Below are 18038 nucleotides of genomic sequence, written 5' to 3'. Positions count from 1 at the left end.
TTGTCCTTTTCCTTAATGCTGGTGTGTGCAGGTGTTGTTTTGTTTTTTTGTTTTGTTTTTTGTGGCGTTTTGTGTTTGTAGTGTTTTTGCACTTGTGCTATGTTTGGGATGTTATGCATGTTTGTTGCGTTTGTGGTGGGTTTTTTGTTTGTAGTTTGTGGCGTCTTGCATGTTGTTAATTTCTGGTCGTTTTTTGGTGCGTTTGTTGCTGTTCGTTTGTTTTCTGTTTTGCTTCTACTTGTTCTGTTTAATGTTGTGTTTTGGTTTCTGTAGTTTTTTTTTAAGTGCTTGTAGTGTTTTTTCGGGAGGGTGTTTTGTTTTTAATGGTCGCTTTATGATCTTTTTGTTTTACAGTTGTACTTTGTTGTTGTGGTGTAATGCTGTTTTTACGTGTGTTTGTGGTGTTTTATTTTAGTTTGTGTAGTTTTTGCTGATTTCTCTAAAAATGTGCTTTCTACATTGCTCTGAGTAGCCAGTGGTATGAGTTTAGGGCAGAATTAACTCTTGTTGAACCATCGTGTATGGGGAACCTTATGAAACATTTGTTTTTTGCAATTTTGTCTGGTGCCATTTAGTCTGTGTTTTAAACTAATTTGCAAGTTGATGCAATTATGATGAGCCTTCCTACCCAATACACAAGTTATCAATCTGTGCCTCTTCTCTTCCTGTTTAGAACTGCAAGGAGACTCCGCTGAAGTGTGGGGAGTTCCAGTGGTCATGTGCATCTAAAACTCAATGCATTGCGACGATGTGGAGGTGTGATGGTGTAAAAGACTGCAAGGATGAGAGTGATGAATCTGGATGTAAGTGCATGTCTAAAATTATAAACTCCATACCAGAATGCTTTCAATAATACTAAAGTCTAAACACTTACATGTTTTGTAGGTGGTCACGTGAAATGCCCGACACACTTGTTCCGTTGTGGAAGTGGGGAGTGTGTGGACCCAGATCTGGTGTGCAACAGTGGCTCTGATTGTGCAGACGGTTCTGATGAGGGTGTGGGCTGTCTGAAGAACAACTGCTCCAGTCCCAGCAGCCCATCATGCCAACACTACTGCTTCAACACTCCACATGGAGCGGTCAAACATTTCTTTAATTTTGTATAGTTTTATAATACCAAGAGCCAGATTTTCTAAACTCAAGTTAGCGAGATCAAAAATCCCATAATAGTGCCGATGGGAGCGGAAAGTTTATCTGCTTACCCTTATTGTAGCCAACAAGTAGGTATCTTTGTTTCTTTAGTAGAATACAAATGAAGATTTTAAACTCCAACCGTTGCTGTGTGTAGGGCATATAATCATGTGAATGGGTAACATTCTATAAGAGCAAAAAAAAAAAACATGCTTGGAACAACATGCCCAAAGAGCCCTGTGGCTCATGATGACACATTGATATCTTAAGACATAAAACGATCCGTTTGTGTGAGAAATCGAGCTGTATTTATATAATTTTTTACCTCAAAAACAACGCTATATCCAACAGCCTGGAACACGCTTCACTTCCGGCAAGGTCAATATCCACACTCTGGATATGGGCTATATGAGCCAAAGCGTGACCTTACTGGAAGAGCAACTATCGCAGCATGACCAGTTCAAAATGGGTTAAGATGATTTATTTGTATTAATTTTTCTCTCGCTCTCGTCAAATAACGGCACTGATACCAGTAAATTGACTACCGGAAACCTTAAATCATGTTGCACGATTTAAATACTCTCTTCGTATGTATTTTACTTCTGGAAGGGAAATGCCTAAAAATGCATATACATTAAGGTCAGCTGCAGAAAAAACTGTCTAAGCCATATCTTTTGTAATTTTGGACAGTATTCTTTTAACAGCAAAAATGTTTTTATAAATGTGGCTCCAAAAGTTGTATTGTGCATAAATGATCCTAAATTCAAATCATGATTAAAATGAATTAAAATTGTAGATTTGTACACCATTTAGTATGATACCAAACTGAACCTTTATCAAAGCAATCAGCTGTATGTTCAAAGATTGTCTTATGTGTATATAATTCCAATCAGCTGTATGTTCAAAGATTGTCTTGTGTTTCCAGAGATGTGGCTGTAAGACTGGCTTCAGGCTTCAGTCTGATGGTTTAACCTGCAATGACATGGATGAATGTAAAGAGATTCAGCCTGCTGCCTGTAGTCATAACTGTGTCAACACGCTAGGATCCTACCTGTGTCAATGCCACCCTGAATTTATACTGGAGCCAGATGGTCACAGCTGCAAGACAGCAGGTATCAATCTATAGCAGCTAGCTAATGTTGTGTAGCCAAACTTAATATTATCACTAAGAATGTCTGATCCACTTGCTGATTATTCTGGTCGGGTTCTTCCAGGAAGTTAATGTTTGCAAAGCTAACAACCACAGTTGTTACATAGACACCAAAATAGGCTGGTTTTTATTAACTTTATTAATAGTATCTCGTGTGAATCATGTTTTTGTGCAGAAGAGCCCAGTCTTTTGGTCTCTGAACAGTCCGAGCTGTTAAAGTTGGGTCTGCGAAGCTTCAGTATTCAAGCTCTCATCACACCTGGACGGAAGCCTGTCTTCTCTCTGGACTATGACCAGAGAGAGCAGAGGGTTTACTGGGTCAGTCTGGAGGATGAGAGCATCAAATATGCCTTCCATGGAGAAAAGGACAACATTGGAACTATTGTCAAAGGTACTTCGTTTTTTTTTTGATGAGGTACGAAAAAGGCTGTGCTATATTGTGAATAGTCACTGTTAAAGAGCGTTGGTAGGCATGACAACAAGGGTGTTTTCTAAAGGTGTTGTGCAGTGACACACCTGTTTGGTAAAGCGACCATAGTAAATATAATGTGGCTATTGACCAATCAGCATCAAGTACATGAACTATCCATTTTATAAGTCATAATCATAGACTATTAAAAAAATTAAGATGGACAGCATGTCTTTCCACTGTAGAAAAAGGAAGCCAAAATATGGCTCATGGGACAGGAAGTTTGATTTTTTTTTTTTCATGGAGACGGCAGGGTTTAAGACCTGTGCAGCCAGCCACCAGGGGGTGATCGAAAGGCTTTGGCTTTACTTTTCAGGACGTGTGCGGCACACTTGGTTTGTAAAATTACATTTAAAAAAGAAAAAACAGAAATAAAAAAAAGATGGAAGTTTACATGCATTTGATGTAACTTCAGAAACCTGTGAATGTGACTAACCAACATCAGAGAACTGAATGTTAAATTATCGAAAAATTACCTTAATCTCAGAGGGTACTTCAAATACCATATTTTCAAGAAAATAAGTCTCACCTGGTCAAAATTGCATTGAAAAAAACCCTGCAGTTAAGTCATGTTTTATTACATTCAGAAATGGTCAAATACAGGTAAATTAAACAGTTTTACAAACATTAATATGTATTTTAGTTCCATCTCATTACACAACAAATCCTTTCTATTTAATATTATTCAGAACAGAAATAAAAAAAATATATAAATATCATACAAATTATAGTGGTATTAATTATAAATAAAAGGTCACTTTAGATTAGGGTCCAATTATCACTACTAGGACTTCTACCTAACAAACTATTAAGACACAATCAGGAGTTTGAGGTATATGTTAAACATAGGTATTGGGTAGAATTAAGGGATGTAGAATATGATTATGCAAGAACTAATAAACAGCCAATATCATAATCAATATGCATGCTAATAAGTAACTAGTTAATAGAAATAATTGGACTCTTTAAAGTGCTACCAATTCATTTATTTTAACCACCGAGCCTAACTAATTTCATTAGTGTGAAAACTGAAATTACCGACACTTACCTTGGGCTCAATAAGCTCTTATGCAAATGTGTGTGCTTTACAGGCATTTTGTGGTTTGGCATTTAATTATTACATCAATTGCTTTGGAATACAAGTCACTTCATGCTTCAGAGGTATTATTGCAGAAATGCAAGTATTTCAAATGTTCAACTTATAAAAAAAGTTTGTGAATCCATTCTCCTAACCAAAAATCTTGCATGTCCAGGTGTGAAGTCCGACTCCATTGCAATTGACTGGATGGGAAGGAACCTTTACTGGGTTGATGGTGTTGCTGGGCAGATTCTAGCTGTGAGATTGACCAGCAGTATTGTAGATCCACAAAACTACATTGTAATTCTGGATAAGGATTTGGAGCAGCCACGCTCACTTGCGCTGTTGCCGCAAAAAGGGCAAGTACCACCTTCACAAGTTGGCACCATTACATGATTGTTCATCTGTTTGGATGCATAATATCTCTAGCCATTGCTTGCAGGATAATGTTCTGGTCAGAGATCGGAGGTCAAGCACAGATTGAGCGCTCTAGCATGGATGGCTCAGACAGGAAGGTTGTGATCAGCCGTGGTCTCAACAGGCCTGTCTCTGTGACGGTGGACATTTTGACTGACCGGCTATATTGGACTGATGCGAAGCTCAGATGTATAGGCTCAGCGACATTGGATGGAGAAAACATGAGGGTAATTTGAAATGGCCACTTACAGCACAGTAAACATGGAACAAGTAAAAAATGATGCAGGGTTGACTTTGAAATTGAAGTCCATGAAAACCCTTAAACAGTCCATGAAAACCCTTAAACAGTCCATGAAAACCCTTAAACAGTCCATGAAAACCCTTAAACAGCCACATTTATGAAAAGGTACTTGAAGTGCTTAAATTGTTAAAAGCCAATATAGGTGAAATTAGTTCTTAACTTTAACTATCTTTTCACAAAAAATGAATGCTACACCCCATCTAATATAGATGGCCATTTTTCATAACCATTAGTGTGATATTGCTCATAAAAAGTATATAATACAGCTTTTATTCTTCAGATTAATCATTCATGAGGAAAAAAACCTGTTTGAAATAAAGCAAGCGATATCTTTTTCATAGTATATTTTAAATGGTTAAAGCTACCACAGTCTTTGCATGTGCTGCACTTTATTTGTACCATTTGGTTTTTGTTTCTATTTAATTACCCTAATTTTTTAGATTTTGAAAAATGATTAAGATTGTTTAATAAATGAGATCTGAGTGTAGTCCTTGAAAACCAAAAAAAGTTATGCTTAAAGTCCTGGGCCTGTATTCATAAAGAATCTTAGTGCAAAGAGTAGCTCCTAGTGACAAAATTACTTTAAAAATATATATATACTTAAAAGCACTCATTTTTTCCCCTTTTTGGACAACCAACCAATCAGTCTTCAAAAGACTGTCATGCGTAGCAACGGGCTCAGCCCCGCCTCTTCACTAAGATAAGTTTTTGTATTTTCCTTGCTCAGAGTTGCTCTCAGATCGGTCCTGAATAGCTCTTAGCTTAAAAACTTTTACGTAGGAGTCTTAGCATAAGTTACTTTTCTTAGAGGACTCTTAAAATCTTTATGAATATGGGCCCTGGGATTTAATTTTACTCTATATGTACCCTGATGGTGCAAATACTTTTTGTATCCATTTAAAGAGGACATATTAAAAATGGTAATTCATTTTATAAAGTGTCTTTCAGGATCTCAAGTTTGATTGAAAAGAAATAGAAAACAATAAAAATCAAGACATTGTAAAAGTCTTTGTTTTTGGGGTCTACTAGAATTTTTCATGCTTGAATGTTAAAAAAAACACCTTATTTTTCCCATATTTGTCAGTAATGCTCTGTTTACTTCCTGTCTTTGAAGCCCCTTCTTCTGAAAAGCACAATGTGCTGATTGATCATCTGGTTCAGTGTGTTGTGATTTGGTCAATTTCTTCGAGTGCGTTTGGGAAATGTCACGCCCCCTTACCATAGCAGTCTGAAACCCGTGGTTAACTAACTCAGCCAGGCCCGCCCTTTTATAATATGCATATGCCTTGAGTGGGAATTATTTAAATGAGGAATATTGTGACGTGTTTGTTTTTTCAGAAGAAAAACTCCAGACTGCTATTGATGCATTTTGGGGAGTTCAGAAACTGCTATAGAGAATAACTCTCATTGGAGTGACTTTGTGCTTTGTAACTTTGCAGAATTTTTTTATACTCAAAAAGGAAAGTTAAACACTAAAGACAGCATATGTTCTATTTTTGTTTTTTGCAGTTGCTGCAGCTGTCAGAGATGCCCAGTCCTTTCTCTGTGGCTGTGTTTAATGACATGGTCTACTGGTCTGACACTCGTAGAATATCCATTCAAGGTGCTAATAAACTGAATGGCAAGAACCGCAAAGTTCTTCTCAAGAGACCCGGACAGCCGTTTGATCTCAAAGTAAGAATACATACTGTAGACATTTAGTAATGTCAAAGCTGTCTTAAGCATCCATCTATATAATACTTGCATCACTGTTGCACCATGAGCGTCTCCTTTTTCTGTCTTGGTGTAGGTTGTACACCCTCTTTTACTGCCCAATGTGTCCAACCCCTGTAAGAAGCTCAAATGCTCCCACACGTGCTTGCTGGCTCCCGGGCTCAAAGCGGCGTGTCGCTGCCCGGCTGGACTTCTCTTGGCCGCGGACGAATTCACTTGCGGCACACCTGATGACTCCTCCTCTTTCCTTATGCTACTTTCACCTACCATGATTACACAGGTAACCCAGGAGAACGACTGAATGGCTTGTGACGCACAAAAGTTTGTGGACCGCACTGTGGTGGACCACCTTTAAAACCAACAAAAAACATAATTTTAAATTATAGTGCATTATAAGATGAAATCAATTTCCCTTAGTTAGTTTATTGCACATCCCTTATATTGTGCTTGGTTCATCAGTTTGTATATTTTTTTATTAAAATGACATCACCCTAGGAGATTTAAAATTGTGATGGCTAGGACTGTTTCAGAGCATCTCCAAAACTGCAGCTCTTGTGGTGTTCCCGGTCTGCAGTGTTTACCATCTATCAAAAGTGCTCCAAGGAAGGAACTCTGGTGAACCCACTGTTGGTGCTTTCGGATGTGGACATGGGTCAGCATGGGCACCCTGACTGGTCTGTGGCTATGCAGGCCCGTAAGCTACACGATGCAGTGTGTATTGACACCTTTCTATCAGAACCAGCATTAACTTCTTGAGCAATTTGAGCTACAGTAGCTCGTCTGTTTGATTGGACCACATGGGCCAGTCTTTACTCCCCACGTGCATCAATGAGCCTTGGCTTCCCATGACCCTGTCACCGGTTCACCATTGTTCCTTACCACTTTTGATAGATATTCCCCACTGCAGACCGGGAACACCCCACAAGAGCTGCAGTTTTGGAGATGCTCTGGCCCAGTCATCTAGCCATCACAAATAGTCCCTTGCCAGACTCGCTGAAATCCTTATGCTTGCCCCTTTGTCCTGCGTTCTAACACATCAACTTTGAGGACAATGTTCACTTGCTGGCTAATATATCCCACCCACTAACAGGTGCCATGATGAAGATCTAATCAGTGTTATTCACGTCACCTGTCAGTGGTCATAACGTTGTTTATATAAATTAGGCTTTTTGAAATCTCTTCAGCTGAACTTTTACTAAAGCCTCAAGTGTTCCTTTTTGGAGAATATTGAGTTTAATTCACTGACCTCCCTTCTCCTGCTCAGATCTTCACCAAGAGCCTTCAAGGAAAGGTTGGGCTGAAGACCTGGCCAGAGCATCGTGACCTGACTCTCCCTGGCGTGAATGAGCCTTCAGACTTCGATCTGCTCCTTAAAGACCGCACCATCTCCCTAGCTGATGCTGGCCAGGGCTCTGTAGCTCAGCTCATACTCAGCAGCTCTGGCTTCACACCAATAGGTCACGTGCTTCAGCTCAAAGGGGACCTGGTGACCACTCTGGCTGTGGATTGGGTCACCCGTAACCTGTACTGGAGCAGCATCAAGAGCCCCCAGCTTTACGTCACTTCCCCTGGAGGAAAGTACACCAGCCTGGTGCTGCAAGCTGAACTCGAGGGGACTATCTCCATCGCCCTACACCCTCCCACAGGTAGGATGTGCTTTACCGCACTGGGTCGGAGGGGGTCCGAGCCGCTGCCCCAGGTCGACTGTGCTCACATGGACGGGAAGAATCGCACGCTGCTGTGGAGCAAAGCCAAGATGCCTGCTTCACTCGCATTTTCTGAGAAAGGAACATCATTGTATTGGGCAGATATTGGTGTGTACAAAAAAAGTTATTACCCTTTCCACAAATAGTGTACAGACTGTCCCCTTATTAAAGAGAAATGTATGTATTTTAAAAAATGTTTACGCTCTATTGTACTTTACATTTTATGTAGATTTTTCGTTAGATCGCTTGTTTAAAATTTTAACATTATTAATTATAATTCCAATAACCACCAAAAATATTTTATTAATTTTGAATGTTTTGGTAAATACAATTGTCTATGACTGCAAACCAACATTTTGTCCTAAACCTTAGTCCCAAATCTTAATTTAGGCTAAATCTACAATCTAGTTATGCACTTATTTTAAGCTCCATTTCATTTTCTACTTGGCATAAAAAAAATTGAATTTTGAATTAAACAAACAATCTGTGGAAAATCTCTTTAAAACTCATCAATAAACCTAACTGATTTTAGTTTTTTTGTTTTTCCAGGCAGTGAACTGATTAGCTCTATTAATATAGACGGCTCTGACTATAAGGAGTACAGTACTGGACATGCCTTTGTTGTGTCTTTTGCCCGTATTGAGAACATCAACTTCTGGATCACCCTGGAAAATGGTAATGATTCAAGACCTCCCGAAATCCGATTTATTTCCATAGAATTCAGTTCTGTGTCTGTGCCACTAGATGGCATGAAGCCATTAACTTCCTGTCTTTAATCTTAAAATATACACACTTTAAATCTTCAATATATTTAATATTAAAATGCAGTATTTCAAGGCTTTTGTGACCCAAGTCTCAGATAAAACTTGGACATTAACTTATTTGTTGGAACTAAAATGTATAAATATAAAAGTATAAAAACTCCTATAAATATCAGTATTTGCTAAGAAAAGATTTCAAACAAATGTAACTCGGGTAATAAAGACATTGCATTATTCATGCACAGAAAAGCATTTAATTAATTAATGTCCATTGCATTAATGCAACATTTGTGTCAAAAACCATGTCAAAATTTGTACTTCTTGAAACAGGTACGACTAATGTGTGGTACAGTGATGGCTTCCAGCCAAAGCAGATGTGGTTTGAGGTGAAGACGAACATTATAGAGTTGAAGGCTTACAGCAGGTCCAGTCAGAAAGGTACTTCTCAGGTCCATGAGCGCGTGAGTGATCCGATCTGCGCTGAGGGGCACGTCATGTGTTCAGGGAGCTTGGCTGCACAAAAGACACATTTAGAGTTCTCATTTTACTGTCCCACACCCCTCACTGAACAACTTGTCCAGGCACTAAGTACTTACTCACTCGACACTCCTCAGCTGGCTTGGTTCAGAATGGCATAAAGTTACTATTATTGTACAGAGTATGTAAATGTGTACTTTTTCTGTATACTTGAAATGCTAGAATGGTCCAATACATTTGCCAAAATGCACACTATACAACAGAAAACACTGTGGTTAGTACTTTATGCCATGATGCACTCCATTTCGCCTTGCATATCCAGTGTGATGGATAAATTAATTGATAAAAACAATCTGATTTCACTTTCTTACATATTTCAACTTATTTTACTTTATCAAGATAAATGCCAAGATAATTGTAATTGTTCACTTTTTGTATAGTTAAAAAAATATGGTAATTCAATACATCTATATATTTTTATCGTGCATTTTTTTCAGTAAGCTAGTATTTCAGTCCAAACACTACAGGGCTGTTTGAGCTGTTATCCTCCCTAAAGTCAGTCATGTTACTTTTTTTTTTTTGTCTTCAACCCACCAGGAACCAATGTCTGCTCTGAAAACAATGGGGGCTGCAGTCACCTGTGCCTGCCGTATCCAGGTGGACGCTCTTGTCGCTGTGCACAGGACTTTCTTTCTGTGAACAAGACTAAATGTGTTTCCAACCTCAAGTGTCCTGTTGGCAGTAAACCCTGTCTGGACGGCCTCCAGTGCATCCCTGTGTCCAAGTTCTGCGACCAGGTCCCAGACTGCCAGGACGGATCGGATGAGGACTGTGAGTCATTCTTAGTTGTTCTGAACGGCATTATAACGTTACGACCACTGACAGGTGAAGCGAATATCACTTATCTTCCTCTCGGCACCTGTTAGATAGTGGGATATATTGGGCAGCAAGTGAACATTTCGTGCTCAAAGTTGAGGTGTTGAAGCAGGAACAATTGGCAAATGTAAGGATTTGATAGTCTGACAAGGTGATGACTAGTTCAGAGCATCTCCAAAAGATTGTGTTCCTGGTCTGCAGTGGTAAGTATCTTCCAAAAGTGGTCCAAGGAAGGAACAGTGGTAAACCGGCGAAAGGGTCATGGGCGGCCAAGGCTCATTGATGCATGTGGGGAGTGAAGGCTGGCCCCTTGTGGTCTAATCAAACTGAGGAGCTTCTGTAGCTCAGACTGCCCAAGAAGTTAATGCTGGTTCTGATAGTAAGGTGTCAATATAGCCTAAAAAGCCAGACCCACATCAGGATGTTGGGTCTGGGAACTCACCATTGGCAGGGCTCAATCCTAGGGTCGGGATAAACAGTTGTCTTTCAAACTCCCTCTGCATGTAATTGGATGGCGCTGCAACGTGAAGCAGAGCTAGTTGATTAAACTTTCAGCAAATCAGGTCGGCAAAACCCCAAACACATCTTCCCTTATAATAAATGATTTCAGTCGTTCTTTTCTCAAAGTAAAGCTTTACTCCAAGTCTTTCAGAGTAGCGGCCAAAGCCGATTTGAAAGACAGCCGTTTGCAAAGCTTCTTTGTTTACAAGTAGCCTGCAACTATGCTGTCATTGTTAGGCCCGCCCACTGACTGTACATGATGTGATTGGCCTGACCAGAGTTTGGTTTTTACAGCTCAGAAGTGTATTGAGAGTTGCTAGACTACACTAGCGGCAGATTAGATTTGCTGCCTCTAGGGTGCGTCTAGATTTCTAGGCTAGTCCGAATACACAGTGCATCACAGTTTGTTGCATATGGGGCTGCATAGATGCAGACCAGTCAGGGTACCCATGTTAACCCATCCCCTGCCAAAAGTGCTAACAGTGAGCATCAGAACGGGGCCAAGGAGAAATGGAAGGTGGCCTGCTCTGAATCACTTTTTCTTTTACATCACATGGATGGCGAGATGAGTCCATCACTTACCTGGGAACCACAACACCAGGATGCACTATGGGAAGAAGGCATGCCGGTGGAGGCAGTGTGATGCTTAGGACAATGTTCTGCTGGGAGACCTTGGGTCCTTTCATAGTGACAGTATTCCCTGGTGGCTGTGGCCTCTTTCAGCAGGATAATGTGCCCTCCCACAAAGCAAAAATGGTTCAGGAATGGTTTGAGGAGCACAACAACAAATTTGAGGTGTTTACCTGGCCTCCAAATTCCTCATATTTTTGTCCAATCAAACATCTGTGGGATGTGCTGAACAAAAGTCCTATCCATGAAGACTTGCAAGACTTAAAGGATCTTCTCCTTACATATTGGTGCCAATTACCACAGCACACCTTCAGGGGTCTAGTGGAGTCCATGACTCGAAGGGTCAGGGCTGTTTTGGCAGCAAAAGTGGGACCAACATTAGGACATATTGTTGTGCCTGATTATATGGGTACATTTATATTAGGATGATCAGATGTCCTGGTTCCCTGGGTATAGTTTAAAGACTAGATTGTAGACTTGCTGCAACAATGTTAATGTTTTGTTGTTGTTAGCATGTTGCTATGAAGTTGTTTTATGGTGTTCCAGCTGTTGCTACTAGCTGGGTGATATTTGCCAGAGTGTTCTGGGTGATTGTTAGCACTTTGCCAGTAAGTTGCTGGAGTTCTGCTACTGGTTGATTAAAAGCAACCTCCCAGAACACCTTTGTCAAAGGGCATAGGTCCTCTTTGCAAAGTCTTGATTTAAAACTTAGCAAACACCACTAACTAATTGATTGTCATTAAACCATATTAAATATAGGCACTAAAACTGATAGGGTTGCAATCCTAAGACCTGTCGCAATCCTGGTTTCTGATGGGTCAGTACAGTGTTCCAGTAATGTTAAAATACACATAGTAAAACTGATAGTGTCAGCCCTTGATTCTGATTGGTTGAGCCGTGTTTGAAGCATAACATACAGCTGACCGCATTACATCAGTACTGCTGCACCACTGAATGTGTATGTTGCTTGGCATACATTCTGTTATCAGTATTTCGGAGCCAAAATGTTGGTTTCATAATGTCAAATTTGGTTTTGAATTGATTTATTGGGTCAACAAAGCGTAGATGAGTGGTGGAAAGACTAAACCGAAAGAGGACAAAAAGCAGGCACCCTGAAATCGAGGAAAATTAAAGAGCTGGAAGTCACGAAATTAAGCTGGTACTGTTAAACAGACCATATGGGGTGTCTGCTGTTTTCAGTCCTGGTATGCCGAAAGATATTTGGTTATTGATTTTCAAACGATTTAAACATTGCTCCACCAGTTTTATGCCACCATGAAAAATGCTAAATGTGAACCCTATGGTTTCAGCAGCTATGTTGGCCTATATGCAGGGTTTAAAGCAGCCGTCACCTGAAACAGCTTATCAATGCCTTCATAGGTATTGATTAGCTGTTTCAGGTGTGTTTGATTGGGGTTGGAGCTAAACTGTGCAGGACAGTGGCCCTCCAGGACTGAGATTGAGGACCCCCTGGTTTAAAGGGATAGTTCACCCAAAAATTAAAATTTGACATTTATCTGCTTAGACTCCTACACCTTGGATGGCCTGTGGGTGTTTCTTCAGTAGAACACAAATGAAGATTTTTAACTCCAACCGTTGCAGTGTGTAGGTCATATAAACATGTCAACAGGGTCTATCACCAGTAACAGTCTTTGTGAAAACCTTGCTGAGACGGACGTGACATCTCCCCATCAAGCATTAATATTTTAGTGGCTATTTGTAATCTTGTTGTAGAGCATGTTTATTTTTATATAAATAATTTTTAACCTGGTTATTAATGTTCAAAACTCCTAAAACTTAAATTTTCTTCTTTGGTGACAGGTGACCTTGTGAAAACCAAACCTGGTGTCAAATCCAAATCGCTCGGCTCGGCTGTCGACCTCTCTCCATCCAGAGACGGCGAGGTTTTGGAGCAGAATCTGGGCAGTCAGTCATGTGATGAGCGATGCGGCAGTCATGGGAAGTGTGTGAGCATGAAGGGTGAGCCGGCGTGTGAGTGTGATGAGGGCTACAGCGGGGATCTCTGTCAGAACGCCAACTCGCGCTCCACTGCCCTCGGTCTCACGCTCGGCTTTCTCTTCGGAGGAGCTCTGCTGGCCACTGTCATCCTCAGGAGGAGGTTTACAATTTGTTTAGTATAAAATATACATATTTTATAAGCCACATACTTGGATTTCATACTATCCCAATATGATTTCATTTGCAGAAGGGCACGAGCAGCAAGGGAAGTGGGTTCTGAAAAAGAGACGCTTGTGGTCACTGAGAAAGAGGAGCGCACGACCTACTCTGAAAACTTTGTTAATGAGTTGTATGATCCAGAAGAGGTACATTGAGTTTTCTCTCCTTTTTTTCTTCTTTGTCTGTCTGTCGGTTGGTCTTTGTACCTTGAGAATTCTCTTCTTTCTTTTTTTCTGTCAATCTTTGTACATTGAGGTTTCTCTTCTCACCTTATTTTATTTTATTTTTGGTCTGCCTGTCTCTGTCAGTCTGCTTTTCCGTCTGTCTGTATTTCAGTCTCTGTCTCTCTTTTTGTTGGTTTCATTCTTTACTGTCATTGTATGAAAACATTTATGGAGCACAGGGAAGTCACCTGTAGGAGGGAGGGGAAAAAAAAGACCCACAAATCTGTTTTTTGAGGTTCAAAACTGACCCACAGTTTCGCAAATCATCCGTTAAGTTTCTAATCCATATGCACAGATTCTTAAATTATACCCTCGGTTTCCAATCCATGCGCTCAGATTTATAAACCATTTTTCAGTCCGTACCCACAAATTCATAAACCATTCCCTTGTCTTCACTATCACTCTGATTTATGGCCCTTCCCTCATTTTAGAAGTGCTGATTGGACTATAGCTCACCTCGGCTATAAAGTTTTTTATACTATAGGGATTTACTATAGGGATGCTTTTGCGATAGGTTTACATGGAAATGTACTAAAATAATAAATCATATGGTGTTGAATGAATAGAGGCATGGAAATGGAAAATTGTAACTGGAACAATGAGAATAAATGGAAAAATGTTATTTTGAATTAATGTTTGCCATTAGAAAAGTGCTGGGGTAACAAGCTGTTTTTTTTTTTGTTTTTTATAAAGTGCAACCCGTGAGTGTATTAGAATATCACCAATAAAGAGATGGGACAAGATTGACACAATTCTTAAATCATTGTATAGTCCACCCTAGCCGTAGCCTTGGATGGAAAGTTGATGGAATACTGGATACATAAGCCACACAAAATGGGGGAAACTGGGAGTTTTGAATTTTCCACAGCCCCTAACACGATGTAGAACAAAGCAAACTGTGATTTGGTTGCTTTACATGTTGGTCAGGCGGCCCTTGACCAATGATATCGAAGATGGAGTCCAGACCTTCTGCCGTCAGTCTGAAAGTCTGGGCACGAGACTCAGTCCACCTAGTCTCCACTACAAACTAGAATTTAAAGGGTTACTTCAACGATTAGCATATGGCTTTGTATCAGTAGAAACCCTGGAGTATATTCGAATGATTGTGCTCCCCCTCCTCATATCCCGAGACAAGAGATTTATGCGTTTTATTTCTGGAAAATGTGCTCCCATGACGCAAATATCGTCAATTTGCGTCATGGGAGGAATTTTTGGCCAGAGGCTAAAGACTACAGCCAGCAGAGGGAGCTATTTCCGCATGTTTTCAACTCGCACATGGGGGATGGGATATGGAATTACCTTTGTCTCAATAAAACTGAACGAAACTTTTTCAGAAACTATCAAAAATATGCCTTTACAAAAGAAGAAAAACATTGAAAAAAAAAGATGAACTCATGTAACAGGATATTCAGTATGCTTCATTCTTTGTTAATGTTTTTCAAAGATTCGTTTTCGCAATTTGTGGATTGTGAATGCATTGCCAAAGATTTCGCTTGCGTTTCTCAGTTTTTCGTTTGCTCTTTTGACACACACCTCTCGTGGGGGCGGGCTTAACAGTGATCTACTCTGATTGGATAAATCGATTTTAAAGGGGGGTAAAAGGTGTCTTATTTTGGCAAGGTTGCCTGCTAAAATTCGCACTCATGGGTCTATATATCACATAATAGCCGCATCAACCTGCGGACATAGAAAAAAACCAGCGGAAAAAACGCGGACTTGGCAAGTGCAGTTGATCTCTGTTGACATTTGACAATGCGTCGCTTCGTTGCTCTGATTGGTTGTAGGTCTATCCAATTGATGTCTTTCCTGGTTCGGTTGAAACACGCCTCATAATCACAGCCCAATGGAGCAGTTTCAGACTCATATTCTGACTAGAATTGAGAATGACCACGTCAGGCTAGCATAGTGCACCTTTAAGAACAAGCAAGTGATGATGATGAAGCCGCCGCCGCTCCTGAAAGATCATCTTTACGAACTAGCCTAATACAAAGCACCGCGAGATCATTCCACCTGTCTATCAAAAGCTCTTTATCCAATCAGAGTAGATCACTGTTAAGCCCGCCCCCAAGAGAGGTTTGTGTCAAAACATCAAACGAAAAACTAATATATATCTAATATCCTGTTACATTTGTGCGACTAAGTTAATTTTTTCTTCTTTTGTAATAGATCATATTTTTGATCGTTTCTGAAAAAGTTTCATTCAGTTTTATGAAGTTTTATTGAGACAAAGGTAATTCCTTAATGGGGGATCGCGCTCAGCTCTCAGCCTCACGCATTCATGTAAAAGGTGCAGCCGGAGGAGCAAAGAGTTTCAACTTATCAAATCAATTCCTATGAAAGTTAAGCTTCCAAAAGCATGAACTGAAAACGTGCCAGATTGAACACGCGCTTTGAATCTATGCCGCGAGTGTGGTCGCGTTAACCTCAGCTCATGACGAGAGCCCATTCAGCTCATCACGAATGTATGTAATTTGACTCCTGCAGTTTGCGCTGTGACACTCTCAGTGGCTAAATCACATATTGAACAGGCACGTTCTGTTTTTAATTGTAGTGTCTGTTCTCTAATTTAACTGATTTTATGAAAATGAACGCTGTGGGAAAGTGAAAGTGATCCAGTCACAGTGATTCAGTAGCGTTGGCTTTGGGAGTGGCCTTGTAGGGCAGCGACGCATTCTGGGAATCGGTGTCTTTCATCCCCATGAGACAATACATTTTCTGTCTCTTCTCAGTCTAGAAAGCACCAAATAAAAATTCACATTTCTACTACATTAATGACCCAGTTTAAATACAGATTAATCTTCCCTGCGCTGAAGTACCCCTTTAATCATGCAATTAAGACACAATAAAACCATATACACAATAGATTAGTTAACAGAATGGAAGTTTGTTCTCCGATTTATAAAAGGAGAGACGGGCCACAAATCCGTAAATAGGCCTACTGTTGGAATGAGTTGTAAATGTGTGGGCACAGATTATAAATTTGTGGGTACAGATAAAAAAACAAAAAACGAAGGTACAGTTTACAAATCTGAGCACACGGATTGGCAATTTTTGGGTTTGGTTTATTCCAATGGCGTGATTTTGTTAAAACAATTTTGAATATGCTTTGTAAACTGAGGGGAGGTATTAAAAAAAACTGCCCGAGGATTTGTGGTTCTTGCTCTTTTGTTTCCCTTCTACAGATGTCTTCCCACACACAATTATAACTTAAGCAGAATGTCCAAGCTGCTCTTTTCTATGGCGCAGCTTGGACATTATGCTTAAGTTATAATTGTGTGTTCCACAAAAGAAAGTGTAGTTATAGAGGTTTGGAATCACATGCGGGTGAGTAAACCAAAAGAATGCAAGGATGAGAAATGAATGTTCTTCTAGAAAGTTTGAATCAGAATTCAATCTGACTTTTTGTTTTTTCTTCCTCCTTGTAGGCTCCGATTACTCCAGCTGTCACCACCCCTGTTGTCAGCTAAAAGAAAGTGTATATATATTTTTTAAAATGTCAAATAAAACAATGTCATTGCAAGGAATAGGGTGTGTTTACTTACAACGGATGTCGAAACTGCAAGTGAAATAATTACACCGCACTTCTATTGAGCAAATCACAGTTAATGCCAGGACAGAAATGCGATTCATTGTGAAACCAAAGAGTCTAGTTTGAAACTACTTTGCAAGAAAGATGTTTGGCGATGACCTGATCTGTTCAGTATTATAGTGTATTTCTATCATGCTTAATTCTACCCTTATTTTTTGAATATGAATTTTCAAAAAAAAATCTTGAAGTTGGGTTTTAATACACACATAGTGGTGTTCCTCTTTGGGCTGGAGTCACTTCAGTCTCCATCTAGGCACAACACAAGGCCTGTTTGGTTATGCAAAACCATGCCTACTTTCAATAGCCTACTTGGTTACTCCACCCCATCGCCCTCATTGAAACATGAGCTGTCTGAACAAGAGGAAGAGACTCTCTGGTGTGAGTCAGGACTGAGGGCTCTCTGTGCTTTGTTCATGTAAAGGTTAAATTCCAGTGTATTCATGAGATTTGTTTGTTTTTTGACACCGTGATCAGGGACGTATGTTGATGTCATAAGTGGTGTTTTGCCAACAAATGTCTCTGCAGTTAGTTTTGATTTGTGGTCGTTTCTATTTGATTTTACTCGTTATTGGCCTACTTGACATTTGTTCATTATGTGCTATAATATGGTAAAGTTGAAAAGACCAGTGTCAAATTACACAAATGCAATGCAAGGGATGTGGGGTGTCTCTATATTTGATTAAAATTCTGTATTAAATCTAGATTTTCCTGTGAGTTTCCATACTGGGGTCCATGATAAGGTTTTATAACAAACTTGTGTGGCATGTAAGCTCCACTCTTACAAAGTTACTGTTTATAATGGAGATTAAAAAACATAAAACCAATAACCAACACAGA

The 18038-nt window shown here is 39.8% G+C and overlaps 1 protein-coding gene across 2 annotated transcripts in view; it reads left to right on the top strand.

Moving 5' to 3' along the window:
- The window catches only part of si:dkey-88l16.3 (low-density lipoprotein receptor-related protein 1B), a 43235-nt gene extending 26043 nt beyond the window's left edge, over positions 1-17192 (top strand). For both annotated transcript variants that reach the window (XM_067432918.1, XM_067432917.1), the window contains 15 exons: positions 674-803; positions 886-1079; positions 2057-2243; positions 2457-2672; positions 4004-4187; positions 4271-4472; positions 6056-6220; positions 6336-6539; positions 7524-8073; positions 8515-8640; positions 9057-9164; positions 9801-10034; positions 13032-13329; positions 13417-13534; positions 17038-17192. In XM_067432918.1, the coding sequence (XP_067289019.1) occupies positions 674-803; positions 886-1079; positions 2057-2243; positions 2457-2672; positions 4004-4187; positions 4271-4472; positions 6056-6220; positions 6336-6539; positions 7524-8073; positions 8515-8640; positions 9057-9164; positions 9801-10034; positions 13032-13329; positions 13417-13534; positions 17038-17079 (2958 nt within the window). In that variant the 3' untranslated portion in view covers positions 17080-17192. The remainder of the gene's footprint in view (positions 1-673; positions 804-885; positions 1080-2056; positions 2244-2456; positions 2673-4003; positions 4188-4270; positions 4473-6055; positions 6221-6335; positions 6540-7523; positions 8074-8514; positions 8641-9056; positions 9165-9800; positions 10035-13031; positions 13330-13416; positions 13535-17037) is intronic.
- Positions 17193-18038: the final 846 nt, after the last annotated feature.

This window comes from Pseudorasbora parva, chromosome 23 (assembly GCF_024679245.1).
Source record: "Pseudorasbora parva isolate DD20220531a chromosome 23, ASM2467924v1, whole genome shotgun sequence".
NCBI classification, from domain to species: domain Eukaryota; kingdom Metazoa; phylum Chordata; class Actinopteri; order Cypriniformes; family Gobionidae; genus Pseudorasbora; species Pseudorasbora parva.
Note: the sequence above shows the minus strand (reverse complement) of the source record. Positions and strands in the feature narration are given on the sequence as shown.